The 11275-nt window shown below is 43.1% G+C and overlaps 1 protein-coding gene across 1 annotated transcript in view; it reads right to left on the reverse strand.

Annotated features, from left to right (window-relative positions):
* The window catches only part of LOC310795505 (myosin light chain 3), a 962-nt gene extending 812 nt beyond the window's left edge, over positions 1-150 (reverse strand). Inside the window, exon 1 of the mRNA XM_083657564.1 lies at positions 1-150. This exon is cut by the window's left edge and continues 812 nt beyond it. Within this exon, the coding sequence (XP_083513690.1) occupies positions 1-86 (86 nt within the window). The 5' untranslated portion in view covers positions 87-150.
* Between the last annotated feature and the right edge of the window lie 11125 nt (positions 151-11275).

Below are 11275 nucleotides of genomic sequence, written 5' to 3' on the forward strand. Positions count from 1 at the left end.
GCCGGCTTGGCCGCCGGGGCCGCGTCCTTCTTGGGCTCCGGCTTTTTGGGCTCGGGTTTCTTCGGTTCGATCTTCTTGGGGGCCATGATGATGCTGTTGCAGGTGTATCAGGCTTGTGCCTCTACGAGTCTGGAGGGAATGAAGGTGATTCCTAAGCACAGTTAGCCGCGGACTCTCCTGAAGCTTTTATACGTGCCTGGTCTGGGGAGAGGAGACGGAGGAGCCAGATAAGCATGTCCAACAACACACTATAAAAGGAAGAAAGCTAAAATAGATCTGCTGTGTGATGATGTCACCGTGAAGTATTGTTCTCAGCTGCTATCATCTCGCCGACAGGGCTATTTACTGTCATTAGTGAGGGCCCAGTTGCATTAGGACAAAAATGTTCTGTGTCACTGATGGACAAAGGGATCAGCAGCGCACGACCCATGCAACACATGAGGGCGAGTGACCAGAATAGCCCGGCCGGCTCGCTGACTCTGGAAAGTCTGGGAATTAGTACTTTCAGGGAAAGTTCATGTATTCAGAAGTGTGTGATCTAACTCCCTCGAGTCTGAGATGTATTGTTTTGACAAATCGAGGACACGCGTGATCAAGAGCTCTGAAATAGACGATCACTGTTCTCTATATCAGAAGTCTCAGAAGTGCTCGATACTCTGTGCCACTTCATCTATCTACTAAATATATATAAGGGAGATAGGGCTCTGTTGTCTGTCTGTCTCACTGATGACATACAGTGTTGTCATAAATTCACTCTCTCTCTCTCTCACACACACACACACACACACACACACACACACACACACACACACACACACACACACTACTGATGTCATAAATTGTGACATCATCAGTGATGTCAGAGGTGTGTGTGTGTGTGTGTGTGTGTGTGTGTGTGTGTGTGTGTGTGTGTGTGTGTGTGTGAGAGAGATGAAATATCCTTTATTATAAAGGGGGAGCATGTGGGCAATGTTTCTCTGTTCTCTCTCTGTTTACATTTTTGTCCCACTGATTATGTCATCAGTGATGTCATAAATCACTGATGATGTCATGGAATAAAAGTTCATATCCACAATTCAGGAATTTCCTTCATGGCCAGAATTGAATGAAAAGACATGATGGAAACAGTTAATTGTATTATACCTCATTTTGCTAACCTGTTCACATGGATGGGTTGCATTTACTGGTAAACTGTTGTAAGAAAGCCTCTCTGTAGACAGGCTTTATATGCTGATATGTTGTTTGAATTTAACAAAAGTAATATACTCACGTTGGCTTCACATAAATGCGTATAAAATACATCAGAACCTTCCTAATTTTGAGAGTATATTTCTCAATTCTTGACCACTTCTTCAGATCAGGAAGGCTGTGGCTCTATGCTGAGTCCCACTGGTCGTTGGCTGCTGGGTAGTGGAGCGAGTGGAGAGGGGGGCTTATTATGGTCGTCTTCCTGTTGTCCTTCAGACTTACCGGCATGGCTTCAATCAATAGACTACTGTTGCAATGATTGAACCAGGCAATTATTAGTTTCTACAACTGCAGTCTTCATCTCAGAAACCCCACAAGCAGTCATGCCCAACTCCTTCCAAGATCTGTGCATTGTATGTTGAACAAAGATGCTTCAAATTCAACCTCCAGAAATCAAAATAGATGGACTCTCTCGTTTTCAAAAGCTTAGAATCTTGTGATGACCTAGTGAATCAACAGAACATTTTCGTTCACTTATTTTCTTTCTGAATTTTCACCCTATTTTCTCCCCAATTGTCCATGGCCAATTTCCCCCCTGCTGCCCCATCATCCCCTCTGCCGATCTGGGGAGAGCCGTAGACACACACATGCTTCCTCTGATACATGTGCAGTTGCCAGCCGCTTCTTTTCACCCCAGCGAGCGGGGAGCTTCACCGGCAGGACGTCGCACGTGGGTGGATCACGCTATTCCCACTAGGGATGTTCATTTTGAAAATTTTCCATAATCGATAATCGGTGAAAATTAACGATCAATTATCGATTATCGATCATATTAATACTTATATATTTTTTTATATATATATATATATATTTTTACAAAATGAATGCCAACACTCTGCTGTCCCCGGCGCATGCCGGTGTGAATTCCCCATGTTTAAAACAGTTTTGTTGGCACAAAGGCCCGTGCCCAGCCAGAAAACTAGAGACTATATGAAGCTCCACCTCACGTTAGTCGGCTGTGCAATGGAGTGGGGCGAGGAGGAACGAATTCCACCCAAACCTAGTCAATTTTTTTTTTTTTTTTAATAATAACAAAATCGATCCAAATTCCACAGGATCGATTCCAATCCTTAACGATCAATTATCGATTTTCGACAATTGATGAACATCCCTAATTCCCCCCAGTTCCCTTTCGCCCCGAACAGGCGCCCCGACTGACCAGAGGAGGCGCTAGTGCGGCGACCAGGACACATACCCCCATTCCGGCTTCCCACCCGCGGACACAGCCAATCGTGCCTGTATGGACGTCCGACCAAGCCGGAGGTAACACGGGGGCGCGAACCCGCGACCCTACTTTTTCTTTGTCCCTCTCAGTGCAAAAGCATTTATAGTTTCTCAATCACACATGACATCCTGGAAAAAGTGTTCCTTGCTGATTATTGATCCTAGAAATTCCATGCGCTTCACGTGCTCATTTATGGAGACTCTGGAGACGATGCGCCACGGGCACACTTTTTTTGGTGTGTGTGTGTGTGTGCAAACTCATGCGACGCGCTCAACGGGAGTTTCTCTGGCTCGAGCCGATTTCTTGTTGATGTTACTCGAGCACAATGTCTATGTGAGTGTGTAGGCGTAAGGTAAAAATATCACTGTTGCACCACACCAGATTCATGCCAGACAACTGAAAAGTGTTTTGGCACATTTTGGAGGCGATCGGAGCAACGGTGCACCTTGCAACTCCAGACAAAGAGACACACACACACACACACACACACAGACACAACTCCAAATAGTAATAGGATGTCTAAGACCTGCGCCTTCCAACTCCGCACACACACAAACCTCCAATTATACTGTAGTAACTCGAGTCATTGTGACATCACTGATGATGTCACAATGTCTACAGCACGTTGGAATTGTGCACCACATCTCACAAATTAGATGCCTTTATGGATTTTATCAACCGAAAAGGAAGGCCATAATACATCCTACAAGCAGATAGGGATGACAGATATTCTTAAGAATCACCCTTTAATATATCCCAGGCAAACTCTGCCTCACTGTACTAGCATTATTGCCTTAATCACATGGTACAAAAATGGTATTGTGTAAGTAATGTCTACTGTTAAAATAATGCACATCAAAGTGAAGAATATCATGCATAAGAGGAGTTTATGTCCTTTTGTCTTTTGGAAAGGTCAATGTGGGTGCACCTCCGACAACCAAAACCATGAACATTGCACCAAACATGTGGGGGGTGGGAGGGGGGGGGGGGATTGTTGCTGCAAAGTCACTGCTCTTAATCTACCAGCAGGGGACCAGGGCCCCGAGAGTTGCTCAAAGTTTTGGATCATTAAGTTCAGTGCTCAATTCAGAACGGCTAAAATAACAATAGTGTCTGTTGTTGCTGTCCGACAGTAGCTATTCTTAGATCATTTAGAATAATATAGAATACTGCTCAAAAATTACTACCTAAACTCACTCATTCAGTCATTGCCTTTTTCACTCCAATTGGCAAGTGTTTCATTTCATGTGTGAGAGAGAGAGAGTGTGTGTGTGTGTGTGTGTGTGTGTGTGTGTGTGTGTGTGTGTGTGCGTGTGTGCGCGCGCGCCTGTGTCTGTCTGTGTGTGTGCGTGTGTGTGTGTGCACCTGTGTCTGTCTGTGTGTGTGTGCGTGTGTGTGTGTGTGCGTGTGTGTGCACCTGTGTCTGTCTGTGCGTGTGTGCGTGTGTGCGCGCGCGTGTCTGTGTGTCTGTCTGTGTGTGTGTGTGTGTGTGTGTGTGTGTGTGTGTGTGTGCATGTGTGCGCGCGTGTCTGTGTGTGTGCGTGTGTGTGTGTGCACCTGTGTCTGTCTGTGTGTGTGTGCGTGTGTGTGTGTGCGTGTGTGGTGCACCTGTGTCTGTCTGTGCGTGTGTGCGTGTGTGCGCGCACGTGTCTGTGTGTCTGTCTGTGTGTGTGTGTGTGTGTGTGTGTGTGTGTGTGCATGTGTGCGCGCGTGTCTGTGTGCGTGCGTGCGTGCGTGCATCGCGCATGTGGGTGTGTGATTCATATTTTGGTGTAGGTTTTAGAGTGTTTGTTTATATGTGTGAGCCCGACTAGGAGGAGAGAGAGGGGTGGGGGGTGGGAGATGGGAAGCCCTTAATCCCTGAGATAAGAGGGGGAATGGGGGCAGGCAGGCCAGTGGTCTGGCATGGAGCTAATAAAAGAGACTGATTGAGACAGAGGTTACATTCCTCCAAGGGTGCGACTCAGACGGCAAAGAGCCTGCGCTTTGTTAAGCGGCTAAAAGGGGAAGCTAGCCCTGAGCCCTCTCTTCCCTCTGGAGCCCCTCTCGACTAGGTGGTATACGGAGTTCTTCTGCTCACCTCTAGTTGTGAACAGAATACCTCGAACGGTGAATGTGGGGTGACTAACGGATGTGGCTCCGAGCAATTATAAGCCTCTGAGAAGCGCCGTCCGATCACTGCACATTTTCACTGGGACAAATCGTAACGTCAAATCACCGTTATTATTACGACACACGCGCGTCAGGAATGTGACACTTAAATGCTTAAAAAGATCGTCGCCCGTCTCCATAATCGAGATCCGGTCAAGAAGTCATCATTCAAGATCTTGTTAAAACACATTGTGAATGAACTATGAATGAACTATGAACTGTGAATACATTCAAATCAACAGGTTGTAAAGGATTATAAACAGCTAGCAGTCATCCATCATGATTTGATTGAGTGTTGACAGTGAGTTACTGATGCTTAAATAAGCTTGGTGTTTCAAGCTTCTGCAGCTACTACAAAGGGACTTTTTGACTGAGAAACGACCAAACCGACACAGCAATATGGTTTTCTCCGAGTGTATTCGCCGCTCTGAGACGAGGTGGAATTTCTATATTTTTATGGTATGTATGATTCCGCTGATGATATTGTTATTTGTTATAATGGAATGACTGTTGGAGGAACCAAGCCTGCAAACATCTATGTAAACAATTTAATTAAGACCATGTTTGATGAATTATAGCTCGTGAAAGGCATGCCCGTTTTATTTCTTAATTACACTAGACATCCATGTGTTCATTCTCCTTGCCCCACGACCGAGCCCCCCCCCCCCCCGCCCTTCCCCGTGCTCTTTCCCCCCCCCCGCGCTTACAATGATAGAAATTGAAAAACTTCAAAAGGGAAAGGGCATTTCACACTCTACTGAAGCAAAGCAAGCAATTTGAAATTAATCAAAACATAATAAGTTTACAAGATGATAAAGAGGTGCCGTATATGAAACGAGAGGAGTCAATTTGTGTTACTGCGGTCCTCTGTTTTATATTGCAATGTTTGAAATAGCCGTGGCCAAAAATTCTATTTGCCGCAGCAATTACATTTTTCAGTTTGAAACTTGAAAAATATTTACATAAAAAAAAAAAAAAAGCGTCATGTGTGAAAAAGAGTTTGGAGTCTGAATACAAATGTGTTGTAATTATGCTTTGAGTAAATGTCATTTGCAAGTGTTCCATCTGGACACCCATAGTACAGATACTGTTGCTGTCTCTGCGACAAAGCCCTCGAGGGAATAGGACATTGGTGTCTTGAATTTTGACGGAGTTATTATATGTGTATATATATAGAGTTGATCTGAAAGGTTGTCATTAAAAAAGGTATACCATCGCTGAAGCCAAGCATCAAATGTCACTAACAATAGCACTGACTTAATCCGCTGAACTTGCAACAGACAGGGGCACATTTCATGCTTAAGGTCATATCAAGTGACTAAGACACTACTCATTTTATAAAGTGAATATCTTTCAAGTTACAGGGTTACTTCAATAATAGGTGTCCCAAGTCGGATTGGCTAAATTGGAGCATTTAAACAGTAGGATATGGCTTCCTATATACTAAGTGTACACCAATTATAAATTAAATTACAAATGATGTGGGATGTTGTTTTTTAACGAACAGAGGGAAATAAAAAATCTTTATATGCTATTTATTTACGCTCTGCAAATTCCTTGTTGACTTTTCTGCCTCAATGTGATTGACTTAAGTCAATTGTTTTGATGATGTTTAATATCAGTATCAACTGAATCTGTTTTAAACACTAGAGATAACCTAGGCTGTATTAACCTACAAAAATTCAGATAAATAAGGTATTAACATTTGCTATGCTATTAGCTCATCATGTAAATTTGTCTCTGGCAAAGTAAGCCAACCATATGTGGAGGGTCCCACTACGGTTGCACCAAACAGTAGATGTGAGGTGACAGCAATAGACCCTTCTCACGGCGGCCATTTTGTGTCGAAAAGGCAGGGTAAACACAGGTGTAAGCAAAACACTAATGAGGGTTTCCATTGGAATTTGGAAACCCTCGTTAGTGTTTTGCTTGCACCTGTGTTTATTCTGCCTTTTCGACACAAAATGGCCCCCGCGAAAAGGGTCTATCGCACCATCCCATCCGCTCTCTCCTCTCCCGTATAAGAATGAGGACCATATGTGTCTCACAGACCTGGCTTGGAATTCCCAGGGGAAGATTAGGGAAGTTTCCAAACTATTCATTCCCCTCTACTCTCTACATCCCCGTTTGCTCCTCCCAAGAGGGGGGGGCCTTGGCTCAGTCAAAGAGTCCTCTCCTGTTCTGACGGACGCGTCTATTTCCGACGCACGTCTGATGTTGTGTTTGGAGCTCGTCTCCGAGTGGCTTGTACCTTTTTATCCCACCAGCACACGGGCTTAGGAGATGTTTTCCTCAAAGCTTATCAGGCGCTTTTCTCAGCCCCAACGCAACGTTCACTTCAGACCCTTAATCCCAGCGAAAGAGGAGCAGACATTTCTTCTGAGTGTTCTCACTGTCTATCTGTCACAGAGCACTGGACTCTAATGACATAGAAATTGTCACTTCCCTGCATTCCCCCCGGGTGTGTCTGTCCACTCCTCTCCTCATAGCAAACTGTGTCTTCTGACAAAAAGACACACAGTCGTACAATCCAATAGTTCAATACGACAATTCCACAAGCCAGAATGAATGTGATGCACGAACATGTTTTAGAGAGGCAAAGTCGAACGTCACTTCCTGCTTCAGCACTGTACCAGAGATTTTCATCCGCCATTTATTTTCCCATAGACATTTCGTAAAATGCTTATAAAATATTTGTACTTCGTCGAACCAAACGGTTCAGCTAACGCTATAATCGGGAGAGACCATACAACAATAGACTCGGACCAAAAATTAAAAAAACATCATCGAAAAAATATTTTCTTTAAACCCGCATTTGGTCCCAGCGAAATGTGATGCAATCTCTCCTGTTTCTAAATATATCTGTACCGTTTGGTTTGAACCAGTAAAACTATTTTTATACGCATTTTACGAAATGTGTATGGGAAAATAAATGGCGGAGGAAAATCTCTGGTACACTGCTGAGGCAGGAAGTAGGCGGTCACTTTGCCTCTCTATAGAGCTATAATACATTGGCTACATCAGCTAGCATTGTCTATAACGTTTTAAAAATCAATTCAAAAGGCCATTCCAATAACGAGCTGTACTTACTGTGCTTACTGTACATTGCATCGTTATGCTTATAGTTTTTATTCGGAGGCCGGCGTGGCGAGCTAAATGTGTTGCTTTTGATCTGTGATTATACTTGTGGTTGTTCATGTGAACACCAGGAAGTATATGAATGAATGAATGAATGAATGAAAATTTTATTTACGTGTCAGGACAATTTACATGACCCATCCCACATGGGATTATCAGACACATCAACATACAGTTATTTCCATATCTATTACGGTGCTTGAACAATACAAAACCGTACAAACACACACACAGCAGCACGCGGCATCAGCAGCAAAACACAGTATAAGTGTCCCTTCAGGACCAGCTAATGGAGACTTGAATAAACTGAAATCAGAGGTGGTTCAAGCTCGTTGATTATTGATTTGTCTGTCACCTGGATGCCTTCTAATGATATTAGCCTACAAAACAGTGGCGTAAACTTGGCAGCATCTTGTCGACATGTGTCAAAGCATGTGTTTGATGTCAGGGCAGAAACCACACTGGTCAAATGACGACTGGTCCAGACTCTCTGAGCCAAACAACATCTCATTATATAGCTCAATAGCTCACTATGGCTTAATTGTCATTTGATCAGATTTGATCTCAATTTCCCTAAATGGCCTTTCAAAGATAGTGTGACTTGAGCTAGATAATATGTGTTTCATCTCCTCCAGACTGCTCCAGTTCTCGTAACGTTCCTCGCTTGACTGACAGCACGTCTGATGGAATTTCATAGAGATCAAAAAGTCTTTAGTTTGTACTTTTCAAATTGATTGATGGTGGGGGGGAGGAAGGCGGGGGGGGGGGGGGGGGGGGGGGTGTCTGTCGGTGGGTGTGGCTTCTAATAAAAAGGCACATGACTTCTGAGCCTATACCCACCATTACACCATCAAACGTGTTCCTATCAGAAGAATGATAGGAAAACCCTGTTGCCCAATAAAACAACATTATTTCCAGTTTAGACATAACGACCCTGCTAAAGTTTCCGACGTGTAAACTTGATACAGTGGTACAAGTGTAGCCCTACTGAACAGATATAGTGCTGATTGGCCATCTGGTATCTGCTAAAATGCTTAAAAGTGGTTAGAATTTGAACAGGGAGATATCATATCCCATTTCAAGTCCAGCAGAGATGTTAAACTAAGTACAATTATGTCGTTCCTGTAGGCTACTTACAATAAGTATGATTTTCAGGTATTTGTACTTTACTGAGTATTTATTTTTTACTTAAATTACTCCCTAGATTTTCACACAAAAACTGTATGTGTACGTTCCACTCCTTACATTTTCAAAACAGGCTAGCATAGTTTTAAAGCACGACAGACAAAAACGATGTAACGTTTGTCTGTCTCTCTCGTCTCGTGTGCACCATTATGTGCGCCTTTTTTGTGGAAAAATCACATCACACAAATGATGAATCAACGTATAGACTTTATACATCTTAAAACATGTTTGGAGGGGATATTTTAAGTTTAATAGTCTTCGAATGATATTAATATGACGTGAGTTTCCGTTAGCTTTGCACAGCAACAGCCGGTAGAAATACTTTTTGCTTTTATACTTTATCACATTTCATTCATTTTTACACAAGTAACTGTACTTCTACTTAAGGAAAGAATGTGTGTACTTTTCCCATCTCTGAAGTCCAGTCATGAAAATGTGTGCATCACCTGATGATGTGACACAAGTTGGTAATGACGCATGGAAAATATGATTACCGTTGCAGAGCATTGTGGGAGGTAATAGTTCTACCGCGTGTCATGGAGTTTGATATGACATCATTATGTCCAGCCCTTTGGCACACAAACAATTCAGTGCAGTGCAGTCCAATCAGCCCTTAATCCTTTACACCCCCACCCACAGACATTAGCATTTTCATACCATAAGCGTCAATGTGCAAAGGTTTGGAATTCTTTGAGGTTCAACTAACCGACTGGCGATATATCCATCTAATCTGCACCCAAAATAGCTGTGCTAAATGCGCTTTCAAGTGCTAGCTTATCTGCTGCGGTAAGTAGGAACACGCAGTGTCACCTGACTCTGCTATTGTTTCTAATCCTAACCCTGGATCACAACCCGTCTTCATTTGATTCAATCAATCAACCTGTCAAACCTCTCGCCAAAACCCGTACGTATCTCCATTCTATGCATTTTGCAAAGCCTAAGAAGCTCATGTGGCAAAGTGACACAGATAAATGGCTTCTGCATGTTAACTCGCCCAGAATCAATGTGTCGGTGTAGATTTCCATATGCATATATACCAACAATAGAAACATGCAGTAGACTGTCAGAACTTGTACACAACACATTTTATCAGTAAGAACTGAAGATAAAACAAATGTACATGTTGCTGACAGGAGACTTTGGTTTTTCCATAATGCTCGTTCTACTGTATATGTATTGCTTTCATCCTTTTTTATTAAAGCAAGTATGAGCAAGATTTTCGATTGTTATTAAACTGTCTAAATTGAATATTGATGCCTCACATCTTACCTATAATAGTAGATGAGACCAACAGCAAGTGTATCGCCGAGTGTTGTCTTGAGATTATAGTCTGTGTGCGGGCCGGGCAGATCCGGAAGTGAAACACAACGGTTTGCGGCAGCCTGTTCGGCCATAACCACAAAATTACTTCCAAACAAACTGTTGGAATATAACGAGCGATGTTCGCGAGAGTAGAAAGCCCCTTGAAGTAGCGAGGAAAGCTGTTTTGGGTCTGTTGCTACGGCCCGTAAACCGTTTCGCTCTGCCTGGCAACGGTTTACAGCTGCCGTAAACCGTTTAGCTCTGCCTAGCAACGGTTTACAGCTGCCGTAAACCGTTTCGCTCTGCCTGGCAACGGTTTACAGCTGCCGTAAACCGTTTCGCTCTGCCTAGCAACTGACCCGAAACAAGAAGGACGGCTTTCCTCGCTACTTCAAGGTGCTTTCTACTCTCGCGAACATCTCTCGTTATTTTCTAGCAGTTTGTTTGGAAGTCATTTTGTCATTTTGTGGTTATGGCCGAACTGGCTGCCGTAAACCGTTTCGTTTCACTTCCGCATCTATCCGTGACGGAGAGAGACCATGACAGACTCAAATCAACAAGATAGCACTCGCCCATTCACTCTGCTTTGGGTCTCATCTGCTGTTACAGGTAAGATGTGAGGCATCACTATCAAATTTCGACTGGTTCAACAAGCGAAAATCTTGCTTGTAGTTGCTTTAAGTGTGAGATTTTGATTAGACTAAATTACATGCACAGGCAACAGATTGGATCAATTCATCAGCTAGCCTGCTATTGCATTTTCTTTTTAATTGTTATTTTTATTTTATTTTTTGTTGCTTAATTTTTATATCATGGCTTTCATTGATATGTTTTTATTTTTTGTTTTATCTGCAAGTTCAAAATAAAGATTATCAAATCAAATCAAATCAAATCAGCTAGCCTGCTATGTCCCACTGAGGTCGAAATATTGAATGACTTAATGGCAATGATTAAATTGCTAACGTTAACCCTCATAGGCCGACTGTTGTCTATTGAATAGGCTACTGACTATTTGCCAGTCAGCCT

This window comes from Poromitra crassiceps, assembly GCF_964638095.1.
Source record: "Poromitra crassiceps genome assembly, chromosome: 21".
Classification (NCBI taxonomy): Eukaryota; Metazoa; Chordata; class Actinopteri; order Beryciformes; family Melamphaidae; genus Poromitra; species Poromitra crassiceps.